The sequence below is a fragment of the Bactrocera oleae genome, chromosome 4 (assembly GCF_042242935.1).
Source record: "Bactrocera oleae isolate idBacOlea1 chromosome 4, idBacOlea1, whole genome shotgun sequence".
Taxonomy (NCBI): Eukaryota; Metazoa; Arthropoda; class Insecta; order Diptera; family Tephritidae; genus Bactrocera; species Bactrocera oleae.
Window position 1 is genome coordinate 46,064,530 of NC_091538.1, and position 20,749 is coordinate 46,085,278.

Consider the following 20,749-nt stretch of genomic DNA (forward strand, 5'->3'; position numbering starts at 1 on the left):
TTTCAATATGAACTGTCGCACAAAGCGAGGAAAGCTGTATGTGAATGGACCTTTAAATCGGCCGGATGTACATTCGGGGTATTACGGTTGGGTTGAACCGACTGCCTTCTTTTAGAAAACCTGCTGTGCTATAAACTGTATTGAGAGGGAAGAATTTAACAATTGAAAATGTAAACTTAAAAACCTACAGAAGAAGATAATTTTTTGTCTTATCCACGCGCTTCAAATCTGTTATTGGCGGTAATTTTTCAATGTTGCCATAAATACAATGGCATGTCCAAATCGCTCCCTTAAGTGCCCTCTTATTGTGAATATATATTTATAGTGTATAGAAGAAGAGCTCACAATAATTTCAAACAGCATCAGAAAATCGATATAGCAGAACGAAATTCTTGATGTGAAGAGAATACCTATATTCCGCGCGTAGGTTGTGCACAAATATGTCGGACGAGGAAGAAGAGTCAATGTCTGAAGGATTTTCAGCCAGTGAGGATGAATGGAAACCAACTAAAGATGTGCGTGGTGGGGAATCGTCTGACGATGATGATAGCGATTTTGAGGAGCTGCGTCAAACTGCAGGCGCGCAAAATATCAGTGGTTCTAGTGCTGTTGGTAGAAGAAAGTAAGTTGTATATAGTTCGTTATGAAATTGTTTATAAAGATATGTATATAAATGTATGTTCACCTTAGGGGGGCAACGGCTGCTAAGGCTGCTGTAAAGCAAACTGCCATTAAGAAACGCAAAGCCGCTGGTCAATCACTGCGCACTAAACTCTACAACAAATATCGGCCACCACCAAAAACATTTCCATCACCCAACAGTGCTGGCAGCAATTCACCATCGGCGTCAACCTCACGAACGGCTTCAAAAAACGCCCAAGTGCCCAATGAAAGTGTCGAACCTGGCAACGACTCCAGCAGCGAATCGAGCGTCGAAGATTATCTGGTAAATCCAGAGGACATCGACTTTCAATCAAGTTTTTTCAACGTACAACGCATAGACAAAGAAAAATCCACTTCACCAGCGCCCGTTTTCGATTGCAATGCGGGTATAATGAAACTCTCTGATTCGGGTTCAGAGGATAACAACGAATCTAGTGCCGACGAGCAGGCAAATGGAAAGTCATTTGATTTTGCAAATTTGTTGGATAATGTTAATAGTCTGGAGCGTGCCAAGGAGACCATAGCAAAACGTGCAACTGAAAGCCAACAGCAAGACGCCAAAACAACAGGTGAAAATGTGAATGCAAACGCTATGGATGTCAATTCGCTACTTGCATTGGGCGAGAAGCAAAGTAATGCTGCCTTGCGCAGTGTTAAATCGAAGGATGATGGCGAAGAAGAGGACGATGAATGTGAAATTAAACGTGCACCCCATAAACTTAACAAAACAAAGTCGACACGCGTTAAACGGCATACCAAAACGCGACCAACTTCAACGGTTGTTGCAGGAGATACCGATGATTCTGACTTTGAGGAAGTGGCAGGTAGGAAACGCAAATAGTGGACTGTGAGTGGTAGAATGCTACTAATAAAATGTCTAAAATGCGCTTCCAATTGTTCAAATGAGACTGTGTGTAGGTTTGTGCGTACATTATGCGTTCATAATTTGTTTTTTCGATTTTAATATAATGGTTCATGTACACATACTTAAACGGTAATTCGAAGTATATAAATAATAGACGAATTTGACAAACATATAAATAGGCACAAAAACGCAAGCATTCAGCTTTTTGGATATATTTTAACAGAGTAAATAAGTAGTAGACACATTTGTTTTACAATTTGCACATTTAAAAAATTACCTTTTTATTCGATTTGCATAACAAAGTGCGTGTTTAAGTTAAAAGAATACTATACAAAGTGTTTTGACGGCGTATGATTTTAATATCTACTATTTTATTTTTAAATTAAACATTTTTTAAGCTCTCTTTTGCCGCAGCATCAGTTTACACAATAGCAAAATTAGAAAATATTCAATACCCAAGTACCTAAACCACTGTATGTATCTGTCTTGGTGCTGGTGAGGCATGGTTAAGTATTGTCAAAAGAGTGTAATAATTAAAATTATATATAAAGTAAAGTATTATAGCTAGTAATGCAATTAAATATTTGGAAATCATATTAATGTAGTTAGAATTGTTCTTATATTTAAAGTATTGATAGAGGTAAAATTTGAGTGAACAATAGATATACATACAGATAACACACTCAGTTTTTCTATAACAGTCTTTATCATTTGCAATTTGAAGCGCTTATATTTGTATGCATTAGTGTTTAGACTAATCTATTCATATAATTAAAGGGAGAATTGGTTTCTAAGTGACTGAGCAGAAACCATTTTAGCTCTACATTCATAAAAAATATAAAATTAACAGCATAAAATCATCGGTGTGTCAAATATTCATACAAATATACAAATATAACTAACTTCCTATTTACAATTTAATAGAAATAGATAACTGCACGTCATATTTTAAATGCCAATAAACCTAAAATGTGTTATCGAGCAGTTTTAACAGCTATAATCAAAAAGTTTACTTTAAAAAATTGCATTAAATGTCTTCAAATATTAAAAATGGTTGCATTTATAGTTTTTTCCACTTTAGAGTAACTTCGACGATGGAATATTTAGTTTATTGTCTGATTTTACAGTATACGTAAGCAGTTTTAACTTGTTATATTAAGTGAAAACCACTTTGAAATTTTGATTTAATATTACATTTGAAACCAACGCCTAAATCCTTACAAAATAGTATGTTTTGTAGAAAAAAGTGTATACAAAAAACTGCTTTTTGTCTAATATGTGACCGCGCCATTTCTTTTAAATTTGAATTAAAAATGTTGCTTTACCTAACCTCAAATTTCAGTTACTAAAATCATTAACAAATCATATTAGCATATTTCATTTTGTTTATATATTTAACAATTCATATGAAATCATATATAGATTCATTGATTAACTCGAACTGATTGTTAACGAATTTACTTTAAATCATGTATTCAAAAACGAAATTAAGCAAAGCTAAGTGTTTGTCATAAGAAAAGACGCAAAAATTCACAAAAATAAATACAAAAGTTAATAAAATGAATAACTAAAGAAAAAAACAAATATAAAGCGAAAATTGTTAAAACCCAAATTAATAAAAATTAAAAACAATTTTAACTTTTAGCGCAGCTGTAGTTAACACACATATGGAAAAGTTCTCAAACAATTAATCGTTAAATAATAAATGTAGTTAAATTCAAGTAAAACCCAAAAAAGAATATAAAAAGTGAAACATAAAAATTTATTTGGATTTTAAGCCGCACGATACACTTGCACACAAGTACACACATACTCACACGTTTAAGTGGAAAATAAAAATGCAGACAATTTAATGCAAAAAAAGTATAATTATGGTTTTTGTCTATAAAAAAATTGGGATCTTAAAGGTGGTGGTCAGTATAGGGTTAAGTTTAAATTTTAAATTTATTTAGGTAACGTTTAATATTTGTCTATGCTATTAGTACGTTAGTATTCTGTAGTTTGCTTGTAGTTTCTACGTATTTGCGCCTACGTCTAGCTACCGCTTCCACTCGCAGTCACTAACAAATACCGTACGTCGCACCGCTACCGAAAACTTACTTACTACAACTACTACTAAAACTACCGGCTGTCCTAATTTTACTTACGCTTGTTCTTCCATGTCATGGACATGTTTTTTTTTCAATAATTTCAGAAGACACACACTTTGTGTCGCACTCAACCACACACGACTCCAGTGCACTGCTGAACACCTCGGAAGGTCTGGAGATTCATGTGGAGTTGCCTGGAAAGCAGCGGCGCAACAAGGAGAAAAATCAACAGGACTTAGAGTTGGCGCTCAAGCGAAAATTGAACCGTGATTTGAAAGAACGTTACTTTAATTTACACAAAACTACTTTGTTGTGTTGTTTTGGGCATAGTTACCGTTACAATCGCATGCTCAACGACACACCGCTGATGCAGGCCGCATTGAAATTGCTGCCGAGCAGCAATGCCTATCCACCGCAACGTGGCACCGAAATCAAATACTTTCAGTCAATGGTCACTTGGTATAAGACCGCTGTGAAGTTGGCTTCGCCCAATTTATATGGTGAGAAGGTGCGTAAGAGTAGGCGGCGAGTGAAGCGGGAGCTCATGGCGCAGATTAAACGCAAGGAGGCTAGTTGCAAGCAGGATTTTGTATTTATATTTGTATGTTTACTGCGTGCAATGGGCTTGCAGTGCAGGCTGATTGTCAATATGCAGCCGCTGCCGCTGCGACCGTCGCCATCGGATTTGTTGACGATCAAATTAAAGCGTGAGGGAGATAAGAAGGAGGAGGCTGCGGTAGAGGTAAAGAAGTTAAAAGTCGAATGTGACATAGTAGGTGGAACTGAGGAAAAGAAGCGGCCTGAGAAGGACGGCAAAGAGAAGGCTGCAAAAGTAAAGGAAAAGAGTCCGAAAGAGGAGCATAAGAGAGATAAAGAAAAAGAGAAAGCACGAGATAAGGGTAGTGAGAAGGCAGTTAAAGAGAAAGTCACGAAAGAAAAAGAGAAGATAGGGAAGGATGTTGCCAGAAGTACTCGTGGCAAGATAGTTTCTACAAATCCACATAAAGAAGCGGTGCAAAAAGGTTCTCACGCAGGAAGTAAAAAAACGCCGAGTGCTAAGCTAGCTGAATTAAAAGCGGTAGAAGAATTTGAAAGTAAGGATCAAATTGTAAAGATAGATGAAAATCTAGATACTCAGCAGGTTTCAAGAAGAGCTCAGACCAAAGTACCAAAAGAAGTGGAAACGGCTGCGGATGACAAAAAGACTTTGAATAGCTCAAAAGAAAAATTGTCTACAAAGGAAGTAAAACCAAAGCTTTCGCGACTAAAGAGTAAAAGAAATGCGACGACATCTGATGAGCGTGTCAAGCTCGACTTATCGGCTGATAAGCCTTGCCTCAGTGTAGAAGCAACGACAACGGCACGAGCCAAGCGGCAAATTTCCACTGAGAAGCCAATTATAAATAAAGCAATAGCGGCAACTAAAAGCACTAAGCCAGTAATACAGATTGGTTCACCTGTCGTACCGAAAATCGTGATTCAATCAGGTAAAACAATTATCACTGCCGAACGTGAGAACCAACCACATGCCAGTAGCACCCGTACGCGGGTTACGCGTTCACGCAGTAAATCTCCCAAAATTCATATTTCACCTACGTTCCTGCAGAGCACAGATTATAGAAATAAATTTCCCGATCCTGCAGCTAACGTAAAAGCACTGCCGAAAGCTGGACGTGTCACGACACGCGCCAGGTCAAAAAGTCCCAAGCAGAAAATACAAGTTTCGACAGATTTTTTAAAACAACCTGGTAACAGCGCCGTTGAATCAATTGCAGGCAGTACACGAGCGGGACGTATCTTGCGTTCCCGTCAAAAATCCAATGAGGTTGCGGGTAATGATAAAAAACTACCGCCAGTGCCGCAGTTAGATGGCGCTGACGATAGTTTAGAGAAGGTGCCGTCTAAAAGTAAGCGTCCACAATTAAAAAGGTTAAAAAAGAAATCCCAGTCGCGTGACAAAAATTCCGACGAAGATTTTGAGCCATCACCACCGAAGCAGCCCAAAAAGGCGCCACAGTTATCAACAAAGAAGCCTGTGGACCGTCGTGTGTTGTCGTCCGATGAGGAAGAAGGTGGTGGCGGTAAAGTAAAGCGTAATCCAACAGCGGCAGATATTTGGGTGGAAGTATGGTCCGATGCGGAAGAGCAGTGGGTTTGCATAGAGTTGTTTAAAGGCAAATTGCACTCCGTAGAGGCGATCAGGGTAAGTAACATATGGTTTTATATTGAGATTGTGCAAAGCGAAAAGAAAATGCACTCAAAAATGTCTTTTAAAATAAAACATTTGAGTATGGAATTTTCTAAAATTTTAGATATATTTAAGAATTATAAAAACAAAAAATTTTTAGAAAGCCGCCTCTTCCAATTTCGCCTATGTGTTCGCATTCCAAAATGATTTGAGCATTAAGGATGTGACTGCTCGTTATTGTCCCAATTGGACAACAACGGTACGCAAGTCACGTGTTGAACGCGCTTGGGTTGAGGCAGCCTTTGCATCATACTATGGTCAACGCACAGCTCGTGACATTCGCGAGGATCAGGAGTTACGCCGCATACACGAAGAGAAACCCATGCCTACATCAATTGCTGAGTACAAAGATCATCCGTTGTATGCGCTTGAGCGTCACTTACTCAAATTCCAAGCAATCTATCCGCCGGAACCACCAACTTTAGGTTTTATACGTGGTGAACCGGTATATGCACGTGAGTGTGTACACACCCTACATTCGCGTGAAATTTGGCTGAAGCAAGCACGCACAGTTAAGCTGGGTGAACAGCCTTATAAAATTGTAAAGGCGCGCCCCAAGTGGGATCGGGTAAATACGCGAAACTGCATAAATATTTTTACATATTTAATTTATTATTATACGCTACCATAGTTAACACAAACAGTGATAAAAGATCAGCCGCTGGAGATTTTTGGCTATTGGCAGACAGAGGATTATGAGCCGCCAACTGCCGAAAATGGCATTGTGCCACGCAATGCCTACGGCAATGTGGAACTATTCAAAGAGTGCATGTTGCCCAAGAAAACCGTACACTTACGCCGTGAGTTGCTCATAACAATTTTGTTTATTTTATTTCCAAACGAACACTCAATTACAATTTTCCTCTGCCATCTTTCAGTGACGGGCTTAAATCGCATTTGCAAAAAACTTGGCATCGATTGTGCGCACGCAGTGATTGGTTTTGATTTCCATCAAGGCGCCTGTCATCCTTTATACGATGGTTTTGTCGTTTGTGAGGAGTTTGCCGATCAAGTGACGGCGGCTTGGTATCAAGATCAGGAAGAGCAAGAGAAAAAGGAGCAAGACAAATATGAAGCACGTGTTTATGGCAACTGGAAGAAGCTCATTAAAGGTTTGATTATACGCGAGCGACTAAAGAGGAAATATAATTTTTAAATGTAACCATGTACTCAGAAGTGTTGTAGTCCTAAGTTACAAGCGTTCGGATTATTATTTTGTTTATTTTTGCCTGACGATTCTATGAATTTGTGTTTTGCTTTCGGTATTAGTTTTGCAATCATACATACTTGCGAATTTATTTTTTCTCTTAACCGTCGCATGATTTTTTTTCACTGTATTCTAAAATAATCCCATGGAATAATATAAATTGTACACACAGATCTATTAGGGATTTATAGTATGAAGTGGTTTTTATAAAACAATACTATATACTTATTATATACATTTTGTGTCAATGAAATATTCAAAATTATCATTTCGCCAAATTTGTAATAAGTGAAGTTGGTGTATAAGTAGTTTGTATTGAAGTGTATACTAACAAATTATGGTTATTGTAAATGTGTGTCCATTACATTTGTACTATTATTTCCTCCATACTTGCATTGTCTTCATTCAGGTTCGCCACATGCATGTTTTGGATTACTTGTGATTTAATAAGCAGTTTTTCATTCAAAAAATAAAAGTTTTCTTTGTAAATAATTGCTGTTTCATTTGATAGAGGATTTTATATTTCAGACGTTTTAGCAATGAATCTACTTTCAGCGTCTCCTGTGTCACACAAATTGAAACTGTTTGGAAATCGTAACCTTAATAACGCTATAAATTATTTCATTTTCAAATCAATATCAAAAATATTCGCTACTTTGGATTTCTTCGTTTTAACAATTTTGAAATATTATTGAATATCACATCCGTGTATCTTTATTACCCGCCATATTTGCTTATGTTTATAGCGGAACTGCTAACAATCGTGAATTATCGATATCGATTAATAAGCAAGATAGTAATAAAACTCCGTTGTAACTGTGTATTAAACCTAAAAATGTATAAAAACTAAAATTAACATAATTATTTGAGTATTTATTAATATAAAGTGTGAAATATTTAAAATTACTGTGTTGTATAATTTTTAATAGCGTGTATCCGTCCTTCGCTTCTAAAATAGTTAATACGGAAACTTATATATTACTACTTTGTTTTGTGGTTATAATGGAAATTTTAAATTAAAAGGTTTTTTATGAATTAATAAGCAAGAATTATTTTCTGCATTTGTGAGTTGCACCTATATCAACTCAACCTTAAAATAATGTGATAATTTAACCTCAAAACAAAAGGAAGCAATAAATTTGGCACCTTACGTATCTTCTTGCGGTATCAAAACATCTGCAAGTGGTTGAAACTCCTACTAACTATTTTACTCAAATTTAAAAATATTTAATTTGAATAAAAAAAAACTCTATTTTTATAGAATATAATTCCGTTGCAATTGAAACTTTGGCTTGTGTTTTTCTTTTATGTTAGAGAGTAAATGTTTATTTGTTTTGCTTATTATTTACCATACAGATTATGTGATAAAGTTAACCAATAGACTTAAGTCTTAATTTTTCATTTATTATTTAATTTTGTTTCTATGTATATACATATGTATATACACATAACCAATTTTAGCGAATCTAAATATTTTATATCGAAGTATTTATTAATTTTCTTATTTTAATTTTTTTAATCAATAAGATTTTTGTAATTTAATTTTTATTAGTCACATCAAAAATATTGAAATCGTAATATTCAAAAAACCTTGCTTAACTTACTAATATTACGCATATGCATGTGTGTTCAATTAATAATGATTGTAAAATAGAAGCGTTAAATATTTATGAAAATTTCTTTGCAAATGGAATGTAATGAAAGTTGTTCTAATTAGCAGTGCAAAAATATTTATAATTTAAGTATTGTACAAGTTAAAAAAAGTAATTACTATAAACGCACATTTAAAATTTGTGCATGCAGACAGTGAGAGCAATGCGGCAAAAACAACAAATAAAATTCAACAAAAATAACACAGAAAATACTATATTAAATAACAAACATGAAATAAATAAAAAGAAATAGTGGGCTCAAAAGCAAATTTAAGCCCAGTGAAAATCTCTGTAAATCTCCTAGCGTCACTAATTTAATCACGATAATTATTTCAACACAACAAATATTCAGCAGATTGAGTTTCTTATACTCAAGCGCGCCGCATCCCTTTCACTGACCCGCTGCATTGTCTAAATCTAAAAGTCTTCTGGGGCACAAAACGTTTTTCATGTCTGGAAATATATTCTTTTTTTAAACCAGATTTTAATAACCAAAAAAAAAAAATAAAAATAAAAAAAAATACAAAAAAAAAATATAATAAAATAAAATAGACAAAAAAAAATATAATAAAATAAAATAGACAAAAAAAAAATATAATAAAAAAAATACACAATAAAAAATCTCATAAAAACAAATTCGTGGCTGCTTAAGTACGTGAGTTAATTAAAAAATTCTTTGGTGTTTTTTCTCTAGCTCTTTCGGGACCGCTGCATTCACACACAGATTTTAACCCCGTTCGTCTGGCTGCTCTACGACTTTGTTGCCGTGCCGACCACGCCACTGTAGCTTGCGCCGGTGCGCTGCTGCACTGCCACTTCATGCGCTTTGGAATTCCTATTTATATCATTGCTTGTTGTTGTCTCCTCAGTGGCCTGCTGAAGCTGCTGCTTATAGGCATTTTGCTCTTTCAGATAGTTAATGTACATGCGACGCGCTTGATTCAACACACGCGTAACATCGTGCTTGCGCACCATCTTGTCGAAATGCATTGCAATCTCATTGTAATCCATGCCGCTTTTCATAATTGTTTGGCGATGCTGCAGCAGTAGCGTTAGGCAGAGAAACATCAAGAAAGGATTGCCACCACCGAATTCGTTGGGTGGTGGTAAAACTGGAGTTCTTGCACCTACTATACCCGTACTACCAGCTGCACGTTCGTCAGCAGCCAGTGGTGGTTTCGTAAAGGCAATCTCATCAACTGCATTGGTGGCCAATTCTACTGGTGATGCGTTGGCGGTTTCTGTGGATATCGGCATTAACACTTCGGGCAAACTGCTACTGTTGGGTAAATCTACCAGTGGACAAACAGTCGGATCGACGAAGGGATTGAGCACACTACGCTCCGCCAGTGCCGCTGCCGCTGTGTCCGTGCCATTTGAATTGCTATCCATTATAGTATTGGGCAGCTCAGCAGCATCTTGCCAAGCACTGCTCGTTGTTACATGCTGTAGCGGTTCTATACTGCTTCTCGTACGACTATTACGGCTGCGACGACGTATGAGTAATTCGCTAATGTCGGGACATGCCACAATCTCATTTTCTTTGAGATCCTCTACCAAGTCCAGGGAGTCTCTGTCGAGTTTTTCATATTCAAACTCGCAATTGACGACTGTCTGCTTATCGGTAGGCTCACCAAACACTTGACGATCCAAATTGTCCGCTTCTAAACGTAACTCACGCGTGATAGCTGTTGTCATCGGGTAATACTCTTGATCTTGACTATCGTCAGGCGTCAAACTTGGTTCAGCGGACAAGTTACTTGTGGGTGTGTGTTTCACATCTGCTAATGTGCTAAAGCTGGCTACGCATGCTTGCGGTAACTCTTCGCCATCAGCTTTACGTTCGTATGTGGGTGTGCGATCGGGTGTGTGTGCGGTCGAGGAGTCGAGCGATGCAAGTTCTATGTGTAAACTATTATTACTGGCATTGTTGGTCTGTTGTATTGCTGTAGCGGCGGTAGAGCCGCTCCATGTCGTGTCGGGCACCGATGATGAATCGGATTCATCGAGTGATGAGACGAAGCCGCTGCGCGTTAGCTGCACGAGCGGGTGTGGTGTTGTCTGGGCGGTTGTTGACTTGTAGGCGTGTGTCGGTGAAGGTGTTTTCGATTTGTCTTTGTCGTAGGCATTCAGACTGGCGTCATTGTTGCCAGTTATGGTCGGCGGCGTCGCAGCGAACTTATCCGCAATGCGATTTTTATTCATTGAAGCGAAGTTGAGAAATTCATTAAAGTTTTTTACCAATTTCTGTTGTGATTTCTCGGTGTTGCTCAGCTCATCGAAGGAGATGCCTAGTAATTTGTTTGTTATTTGAATTATATATGAAATAATTGTGTTTATATACTCACCTTTTCTGCTCGTTGCCGCAATTTTTTCTTTAAGGTCCCTGAAATGACCACCGCCGCCGCTGCTTACGCGTCGCACGCTATCACCCACGTTGGAAGCATTCGCAATTTGTTTGGCTATTATATTGCTTACAGTGTTATAGTTCGATAAGATGTTCTTATTTTGCAATTTCGCTATACCCTTTGGAAGTTGTGGTATTTTTGCCATAAGTCCGTTTTCACCTACGCTTTCACCTGCATCACTTTCATTTAATGTTGCCGCATTGACACATTTTGGTGATTGTGACGTCACTTTAACTATTTCTTCTTTCGTAATGCCATCTTCTAGGAATGGATTTGTTGGATGAAAAATGAAGTGTTCAATATCGTTCGAATCTTGATTAGCGCTGCTTTCGCCGCTGGCGAACACATCGTCATCCTCAACAAACGTCGCACACTCCTCCACTTTGGTTTTGGACGTTAAATTTTTTGCCTCTTCATTTTTTACATCCTCCATTCCCTCCATTAGCAAAAGCATTTTGGACTCGTCTAGACTTTGATGGGCTTTTGATGAATGACGTCTTCGGCAGGCGACTGCGCGTGGCATGTTATCATCGAGACTCTGATTGAGACGTTTTGTTGCATCTAAACGCAAGCTATTTAGTACGCCTCCGCCAGCACTCAGCGAGGAGCTCAGCGAATTCAGTGAGGCCGATGAGCTTTGTCGGCGAAGTGCGCATACCTTAGTGTAGGGGTTTTCACGCGGCTTCACCAGCAAATAGGAGGGACTAATTGGTGCACCATACGAACTAGATTGTGAGCTGGAGCTAGTAGGTGCAGGGCTTTCTGAAAAAGGCACAAACTCCTAGAGAAAAATATGAAAATTTAACTAACCTCCAACAATTCATAAAAACTCTCAACACTTGCCTTTTCAAATAAATTCAGTTCTTTGCAGATGCTGGTCTCATACTTCAATGCGCTCCATTGCACTTCAAGCATGCGCAGCGCATCATCGAACGGAAATTCGCGCTTCAATTCTAACAATAACCAACGATAGCAGTAGAGTAAGTCATCGGCCTGCTGCGATTTCAAGTACTCCCAAAACTCCGGATCGTAAAAACTGAGCGCTTCAGTGAGGTGTGTGAACTTCTGTGTCATGGCTATGCCATCCAACATGAAATTACCTTTTACACGTGACATTATGGCACAGAAGCAGATATAAGCCTGCGACTCATCGTTCATGGTTACCAGTAGTGGTGAAGCGATATCCGACATGCCTTGACAATAACTCACAGAGGGATGATTGAGCGCATAGGTTGTTAAAATATTGAAAAGTGATGCTATGTTTTGATTGTCATCGCTGCCGGCGTAGAAGGGATGCAGTCGATCCGTACGCAGTACGTCCTTCTTTACCATGCTTGTGACATATGACAATTCGCCGGCGATACAACCTAAAAAAAATGATGGCAGATTTTAAAACTAATATTTATTTATACATTTTGCATTAAACACACACCTTGCTTTACAGCATTTATCCACGTATCACGTAACTTTATATACTGTTCCGACTTTCTACGCATATAATCCATACGCTGATGACCGTTCATGCCATGCGGATAGACATTCAAAATATGTTTCCACACCACGCGTCGCAAGCTTGGATCAATACCGCCCAGAAATATGACTTTTCGTAATTCATCGTTACGTTTGATTTGTCCCAGTGCGTCCAAAAATAAACGAAACTCATTGTCAGATAAGGGTGGTCGTGGCGGTAATGACGCCATTGTCTCTTCCGACAAATTGAAAGCTTTTTGCACAATTGAAAAAGTTTTCTCCATATGGTTCATTATGAGTCCCGGTAGTTTTGTTTGCATATTCTGCACATATTTTTGTGATGCACCTATAGACTGTTGTAGCGGTGAGATTGCATCACGCACACCCGTATTTGCCGAAAAACTGGGTGAAAGTGCATTGACACTCGTGCTACCACTACCACCACTACTATTGGCTAGAACAGTGGATGTGACTGTTGCGTCAATATCCCATTCTCGTACCTCGGTAAATGGTTTAATGTCGATTTGCAGCATTAGACATGGTTCTGTAGCTGTTTGTATGGAGAGATTATGTATGCGCAAGAAGGCCGCATCCAAATCCCAATCGGACAGCACAGATAAGTAAATCTCATTGCCTGCTGGATCAAAGGCTTTATATTTGATGGAGAAATCTGATTTAATGTCAAATGCTTTAGCGAGCAACGAATAGAGCACTTCCAGTGATGTGATTTGCGGATCGACACTAAATTTACGCCATTCACATGGCAGATTCAGTTCGCATTTCTACTTATAGAAACGAAAAAAAGCATTCAAAATGCGTTAAAATTGCATTTTATTGTTTTCTATTTGCTAACACATTTACCTTGACTTTAACGCGCACAGCGCAGTGTGGGTAACTGGCCATATTTTCTGGTCTCTTCAAATACGTAGCGGCTAAGTTAGTCGTTTACCGTAAACTGTTAGTTACAATATCAGTAAAGCTCACTTTAAATTCCATTCTTCCATCTGGCTTGCAGACGTTTTGCACAATTTTCGCGAAGTTGCAAAATTTGCTTTCAACAAAAAATGACTTTGAGTGCAATGAACAGCTGAAAATGCCAACTGCGAAATGTTGTACGTGTGTGTACGTATGCATGGGAGTGTGTGTGTATGAAATGTCAAATGCTTATTAGGAAGCATACGAAATGAATGTTTGTCAAACAGCTGTTCGGCAACAACAGTACTGTTATTTACAACACTACTTGGATGAAACCGTTTATGTTTTATCTTAATATTAAGTTACAAATAGTTTTATTAATGTTATTATTATTTTTTGTTGTTGATAAAATAAAATACAGCGCTTAGAGTGACCTCACTTTATTGGTATCATACTGTTTACATATAATTAACAATTTTATTTTTATATTTTACAAAAAATTGATATTAAACATTTTTTTATTTAAACATCTTTTCCGTATACGTATAGACTTAATGAGTGACTATGTTGTAATCTTAGGTTTATATCAGAAACCTTTTTGTTATAGGTTTATATATTTAATTTAGTTTATGATTCAGTATTATATTTTTTTTATTATTATTATTGATATTTTGTATAGTTTTTTGCTCTGTCTGTATGAAATTATTTATTCTCGTTGAATATTTTTATATTTATCATGTTACAAAAAATAAATGTTTGATATTTTTTAATTTAAAAGTATATGTGAAAATTATAACTGAAATTCAAAATAATAGTTGTACACCGAACATTTTTTTACAGTACCAGTTTGCACGCATAATTAAGATATTAATAAAAAACCAATATAATATTATGTTTTAAAACTTTTTATACAAATTTAAAATAGTCTAAAATAAATTCATTATTTATTCCTATTTTTAAACACCTAATACTATTTTTAAATCGAAAACGATTAGTTCTCTCTTGTTAAAAATTTGAATGCTTTCTATAAAAAAATTTGGAATAATAAAATATTCAAATGTTTTATCAAATCATTTATTCTAAGAAATATTAGTTTTCAAATTAAAAACGACCTTACTTTCAGCAAATAAATGAAATTCATGCTTATCATTGTTTAAAATCATAGCTTGTTACTGAACAAAATACAATGCAGTGTAAAAAGTTCAAATAAAAAAAGCAGTATAATTAAATGTTATTATTAGTTAAAATTAAAAAACGAAAAAAAAAATAATAATTTTCACAACAAAAATTTTTAATAAAAAATGTAAAAAAAATAGTTTATGTACGGAATGTAGAGCAAGCTATTAAAGAAAATTTATGAATGAAATTAATGTGCCATGGAACAAAAAAATTATTGATTTAAATTTTAAAATTTAAAATTAGTGGTGCATATGGACTAAAAACTTTAAAAATTATTTTTTTTGTATTTAACCTTGTGCATTAAAGATAATATATATAAAAAAAATTAAAAGCACTATAATAAAAAAGAAAAAAAATTATTAAGTATTGAAAAACAGTTTTATTAGAAGATAATATTTTTTATTAAACACTATTTTTTTTATATAAACATTCTTTCAAGGACAAAATGTAGAAACAAACAACAGATTTTCAAAATTATTTTACATATATATTTATTATTTAGTATTGACATATTTTTAATTATACAAACATTAGAAACCCATTAAATTTATTATAAATTTACATATACTATATATATTTTTCTTTTTTTATTAAAATTTGCATATTATTTATTTTCTATTTTAAAGTTATGCGTTTTTCAAAACTTACATAAAATGTTAATTTAGGCACACCCGAACATGATTTGTGACTTTAATAGTTAAATATTTTGATTAAGTTTATTTACAAAAACAAACTTTATTTACAAATTCTCTACGTATACATATACTTTATAAGTAATTAATATTTTTTACATATACATACATGCTTAAATTTAATTATGTAAATATATATTTTTGTTCTTAGCGTTTACATACATTTCAAAAATGTTATTGTATTATTAATATTATTTTTATTTTTTAATAATGTTTTTAAGGAGAGAATGACTACTGACGCTTTTACTTTCTAACGCGTAAAAATCTCGCACACTTTTATTTACTTTGCTGTAAGTTTTTATGGTACAAGTAAATATTTGCTTACTGTTGGTATTCACGATGAACAATTTAACAAAAAAAAAAAAAAATTAAAAAGCACAGTTATCTTATAAACATTTTTACTTACTTTCCCGTTGGGCTTTTGACTGAATTTTTTTAAATGTTAATTAATTCCTTTTTCTTGTCCAGCGTATTGTGCTTAACATGAATACCTTTATATTAATTAACGGCTTTTAAATATATAACTTTCCTTTTATCTTGATAAAATTGTACTTATTTGCATACTATTCATGGTTTACTTCATAAATAACTCGCTGCTTCCAGGTTTACGCATTTCGCTTGAGGTATTGCTTGTGCTCCTTGAATACCTCTATCGCACCGACTTCATCGATAACAATGTACACATGCGCATCTACAAATATCGATTAACGCAACCGACAACGGTTTGAAACCGGCATAATTATTTGTATTGTTTTGCTCTTGACTAAATTATTTGTGGTTGCATTGAACTGTTTGTTAGTCGCAGCGACAGCATAACGCTTGGTATTTTCTTTATTACTTAATCCAATCAACTGCTGTGCTGCACAATAAATACATTCATACATTTATCTTTGAAATAACACCGCCAATATCATCAAACCCGCAAACTACTGCGAGCCTCAATTGTTGGGGTCCTTATTGTAGTCCACATACACCCGCACCACTTCGCCCGAGTACTTGCGCTGCGATGGCATGAAGTAGAAGTCGGGCGTGTCAGCGCCACCGTTCGAGCTCATGCGTGGATCCTCGCGCGTTCGCGAACCGTCGCGGTAGTGGCGACCATTGCGCTCCTCGCGCGCCACATGCGCCGCAGTTGTGGTAGGTCGATGGCCGCGACGCTCTTGCGTGTAGTAGCCGGATGGCTGCATATTGGTGTGTTGCTGCTGTTGCGCCTGTTGACGCGGTAGGGAGTAGGCGCGTTCAGCGTATGAGCTGCGCGAGTAGCCGCGGCCGCCGCGTTCATTGCTGCGATCGCGTTCGTAGCGATCGTAATGACCGTTCTCATTAACTGCGGACGCGGCGGTGGCGATATTGCCGGTGCTGCGTTGCGCGCGTCCATTACTGCGGTAGTCGTGCGTGCCGTTCTCATAGTGATTACGACTGCGCGAGCGAAGATCGCCACCAGCGCCGTGTCCGTTGGCGCCCTCGTAGTAGTGTTGCGATTTGCTGGTGGGAGAGTGAGACATGGGCAGTGTGGTTTGTGGTTGATTGTTCGAGTTGGAGGAGCGATTGCGCGACTTTTCTTTGGTCGCAGCACCAACGGTGGTGGATGTGGTTAGATTTTTCTCTTCCGTCTCTCCGTAGGGGTCGAAGGCGTAGTTGGTGTTCGAGGCGAATTCCTTCCAGGGCGAGTTTTGTATAAGTTTATCCTGGAAAAGTTTGTTGGAAAAAAGTCTGTGTTATTATTTATTGCTATTTTTGTTTGTGTGTGTAGCGCATAAACCAGCCAGCATAATGCGTTTGTTCGATAAACTTTCCAATATTTCTATTATTTATTTCATTTAGATACTGGACATGTAAAGACGGATACTGACAAACGAGTCACAACGGCTTCGGTTAGAAATGGTTTATATTACATTGTCACAATATGGCAACTATGCGCGAATATAGTTACATTCGTTGCTTTGAACTGCGCATACGTACATACATACACACATACATATATACAAAATTTCGATATTTACAGGTGTGTTTATTTACTATAAATCTATATCTCAAGTAACCAGTCATAGATTTTGCTTGATGCTATTTTGTTACATACATATGACAACATAGTATACAAAGAAAACAAGTTAAAGAAAATAATCAAAAACCAAAAATATAAATAAAAAAACGATTCTAAGCCTATCGTTCGTTGGCGCTGTGTGATCTGTTTAACGTCATGTTTTAGTACCTGCGCCGCCTTAGTGGATATCTCTACTACGATAATACTCTCATAGCATATAAAAGATCCTCATGGCGGCGATAGCCCAGTCAACTAAAATTTCTGCCGAAATTACTATTTCAAGTTTCTTCAAAAATAAAAGTGGATGGAATAGCAGTTCATTAAGTCCGACCTTTTTGGCAGTGGCGATGACGGAGTTGAGACAATTGTTTTTGCAATTCGGCATCGTATCGGCGAATTTGTAGAACTCTGTGACTTTTTGTCCTTCTTCAATATTTTTAGATCACAACTTGTGAATATCAGAAAACGGTAGCCATTGCCTTTACGCCCGATAGGCCTGTCTTTCCCTTTTTCTGAGACTCTTCTTTCGACGTTTCCTTGTTTTTTGGTGTGTACCAGTTCATTCGTATTTCGTCGACGGCCACAAACGACTTAGAAACTACTTCATACTGCGCTTAAACAGTGTCAAATACTGTTTTGAAGTGATCTCACGGTCACGCTTGTTGCCATACAGCTTTCTCACATCTGACATTTCGTGATCTTTTTCGACTACTGTTGGGTGTTTAGAAAAGACCTTGAGACCGTTAATGGCTGAGATGAAGGTTAACTTGATAATGGCGGTTTATCACAAATTATGATAACATAGTGATATAGAATAAGAATTCAATGGAGAGAAGTTTTTTCCTTAAGTTTATCAATATGACTACAAGGATATAACAGTACTAGTGGGCGACAATGGACTTATACTCATCTAGGTGTTAATGACGAGTATAAGAAGAAGAAAAATTGGCTTATTTTATTGATAATTTTCGATATATTATATACCATATCTTATGTAATTTAGTCGGATATGACTACAGTAAGAAAACGATAACTAATTTGTTAATGTAAGTGTATATACTACAAAAGGCGAATTTTACTACTAAGTTTTAGTAGTAAAACTTTTACATCAAATAACACACGGAAAGATAGAAATGCCCACTATATGACCATACTATCGGAGCAATTTTCTACGATGTAGTGGCTGCATATATATTGATTTCCAGGCCACAAAAGAATTCCAGGGAACGAAATAGCTAATGAGATTACAAAAAGTGTCATTCGTCTGGCTACCGAACCAGTATAGGAAATACCTAATTCGGTAAAAACGATACATAATGTAATTTTCAAAAAGGATGGCAGACGGATTAGGCTGAGATGGAGTGCCTTAAGGGCATGCAGAATTGCCAAGACCATGTGCAAGTGTTTTTTACTCAGACGGTCACGAAAGGACTGCAGAACGGCTGTAGGTCTAATGACAGTTCACAACCTACTGGCATCATATGCAAGCCACATGGGCATTAGTAACGACGACGATACGTGCAGTTTTGTTTGGCCTTATCAAGAGCTCGCCTTATTAAATCGCTCTTAAAGTTCGCAGAAAGCGTTGACGGTCTATATAACGAATACTTCAGCTCAAATTAAACTTACCCTCCATCTGGTATTACTAAGGACAAGTAGGTCTTTGTATGGCGTGACAGCCGACCGGTGTAACTTATCCTAACCAGTAAGTAGCTAGTAGGTTGTTGCCTATAACTGAATCATCAACAATTATGCTTACTTTGATAGTTGGTTTGACAGCTAACCCTCTAAGAAATTCTATAGTTCTAAAAAAGAAGAGCTCTATATGAATAAAAAGTACTTACAAAAACAACATAAACCATTGAGTAATCCACAATTGATACAAATACTTAACTGAGTAAATAAATACGAATATATTATATATAGGGCTTATATACAGTTACACATACGCATATGTATAGTATTTACATATGTATATAAAGAAGAATTAATTCAAGTTACTTGAAATGCGTAAACAAAATAGCAAAAAACAAAATGCTGACCGGCTTGTAGGCACTAGACACACCTACATACATACATACAGATATTTAAGGATGTCAGATGAGCAAATATATGAAAAAAAGTGAGGTTTTTATAAAAGTAGATGCAAAAACTGAAGAAAAGTTAGAAGAATAATGATAAAAAACTCAAGAAAGATTTTTTTTATTAGACGAAATCAAACAAATAAGAGTTAATAAAACATACAAGAATATAGTAAAATTAAAAATTTTTTTTTTTCATAAAAGAAGTAAAAATTGTGTATAATTAGGAGGTTATCTAGGTGAAATTCGACAGTTATGGAAAGTTAGTGGCGTGCAGTTAGAAATAATGTGGATTTGCTTTTTGAAATACTCTAATTACCAATGCAACGTGTGAGCTATAAACGGTGGGAACGTATTCACTATAATTGCGCTAGTATTGTGGTCAAATCCTCAAGTAAATAATTTGGCATTCTCTCAATAATACAAGCTGGCTATAGAACACTATTGTCAGGTTTTTCATTTGATTACAATCTTAGAGCCAAATATAATTTTTAACATGTACATGTGTACATAAATGCATGTAGTTTTACAAACAATTTTGGTTTTTATATATTTTGATTTGGTGATCTTTCGCGCCTCGCGGCATGAGTTCAGAGTTCGCTAGACGGTTGGTAGTAGCGCTGGTGTAGCCGTTGTTGGTATATCCGCCATTCGTCGGGTATTACGTAAACAAGCTTTAAATATTTTCATACAATGAAGTCAATATTAATAACGGGTGGGGCAATATGGTTTGAATTGTAAACTTATATTTGTTTTTGTTTAATATGCACAAATATACTCGAATGCAAGTTGTGTTTATATGTAGGAGTGAGTTTGGTATTTTGTCTTAAGTAAATTTGATTTTGTATACATGAAAATATGTCAGTATGCTGTATGTGCGTTTACACAAAACGAGAGTGCTTGAAATTGACAAAACTCGAGATTTACACTTATTTGCTTAACCAACTAAGCGCGAACTCACCTTTTGCGCTTTATTTTTGCGCGATGTCTTACAGATGGTGCAAATCGCTTGTACCAAAGCAATAAATACCAAAGCGGCTATTAGGCCGAGCACTATGTACAAGCGCACTTCGGAGAGTTCAAAGAATGAGAGCAGCGTGTTCTCGCTTTTGTCGGCGACTTTATCTGAAAGATAGTGATCAAATATATGTATTGTGAAGATAATATTAATTAAATAGTTTAAAATAATTAATTAAGTAATTATTGTCGGCAAATATATAAAAAATTAGTTAATT

At 36.2% G+C, this 20,749-nt stretch overlaps 3 protein-coding genes across 13 annotated transcripts in view; 1 reads left to right on the forward strand and 2 right to left on the reverse strand.

Annotated features, from left to right (window-relative positions):
- The first annotated feature begins 326 nt into the window (after positions 1-326).
- On the forward strand, positions 327-7,565 carry Xpc (DNA repair protein complementing XP-C cells homolog). 3 transcript variants are annotated; one of them, XM_014244922.3, is made up of 6 exons: positions 330-622; positions 691-1,487; positions 3,723-5,821; positions 5,967-6,434; positions 6,498-6,666; positions 6,745-7,565. In XM_014244922.3, the coding sequence occupies exons 1-6, from the start codon at positions 441-443 to the stop codon at positions 7,020-7,022; spliced, it is 3,993 nt and encodes a 1,330-aa protein (XP_014100397.2). In that variant the 5' UTR covers positions 330-440; the 3' UTR covers positions 7,023-7,565. The 3 variants fall into 3 exon arrangements, with proteins under 3 accessions (XP_036218617.2, XP_036218618.2, XP_014100397.2); XM_036362725.2 differs by lacking the exons at positions 3,723-5,821; positions 5,967-6,434; positions 6,498-6,666; positions 6,745-7,565 and adding an exon at positions 3,174-3,397 and having other exon boundaries at positions 328-622; XM_036362724.2 differs by lacking the exons at positions 3,723-5,821; positions 5,967-6,434; positions 6,498-6,666; positions 6,745-7,565 and having other exon boundaries at positions 327-622; positions 691-3,167.
- Positions 7,566-8,365: 800 nt separating this feature from the next.
- Positions 8,366-13,723, reverse strand: LOC106625270 (uncharacterized). Its single transcript, XM_014245097.3, has 5 exons — positions 13,465-13,723; positions 12,566-13,385; positions 11,977-12,500; positions 11,074-11,914; positions 8,366-11,016 (listed from the first exon to the last, which is right to left on the reverse strand). Exons 1-5 carry the CDS (start codon positions 13,504-13,506, stop codon positions 9,476-9,478), a joined length of 3,768 nt encoding a protein of 1,255 aa, XP_014100572.2. The 5' UTR covers positions 13,507-13,723; the 3' UTR covers positions 8,366-9,475.
- Positions 13,724-15,162: 1,439 nt separating this feature from the next.
- The window catches only part of nahoda, a 139,014-nt gene continuing 133,427 nt past the window's right edge, over positions 15,163-20,749 (reverse strand). For 7 of the 9 annotated variants that reach the window (XM_014244537.3, XM_036362731.2, XM_014244525.3 and 4 more), the window contains 2 exons: positions 20,476-20,639; positions 15,163-17,077 (listed from right to left, as the gene is read on the reverse strand). In XM_014244537.3, the coding sequence (XP_014100012.2) occupies positions 16,328-17,077; positions 20,476-20,639 (914 nt within the window). In that variant the 3' untranslated portion in view covers positions 15,163-16,327. Of the gene's footprint in view, positions 17,078-19,833; positions 20,189-20,475; positions 20,640-20,749 lie in introns of all 9 variants that reach the window. The other 2 variants (XR_011395820.1, XR_004976528.2) reach the window with 1 other exon arrangement.

Bases quoted from the DNA above. Each gene is read 5' to 3' on its own strand.
- Xpc (XM_014244922.3), top strand. From the start codon at position 441: ATGTCGGACGAGGAAGAAGAGTCAATGTCTGAAGGATTTTCAGCCAGT. The intron at 1,488-3,722 runs GTAGGAAACGCA...CAATAATTTCAG, and splicing joins TGACTTTGAGGAAGTGGCAG to AAGACACACACTTTGTGTCG. The intron at 6,667-6,744 runs GTGAGTTGCTCA...GCCATCTTTCAG, and splicing joins GAAAACCGTACACTTACGCC to TGACGGGCTTAAATCGCATT.
- LOC106625270 (XM_014245097.3), bottom strand. From the start codon at position 13,506: ATGGCCAGTTACCCACACTGCGCTGTGCGCGTTAAAGTCAAG. The intron at 13,386-13,464 runs GTAAATGTGTTA...TTCTATAAGTAG, and splicing joins CTGTGCGCGTTAAAGTCAAG to AAATGCGAACTGAATCTGCC. The intron at 12,501-12,565 runs GTGTGTGTTTAA...CATTTTTTTTAG, and splicing joins GATAAATGCTGTAAAGCAAG to GTTGTATCGCCGGCGAATTG.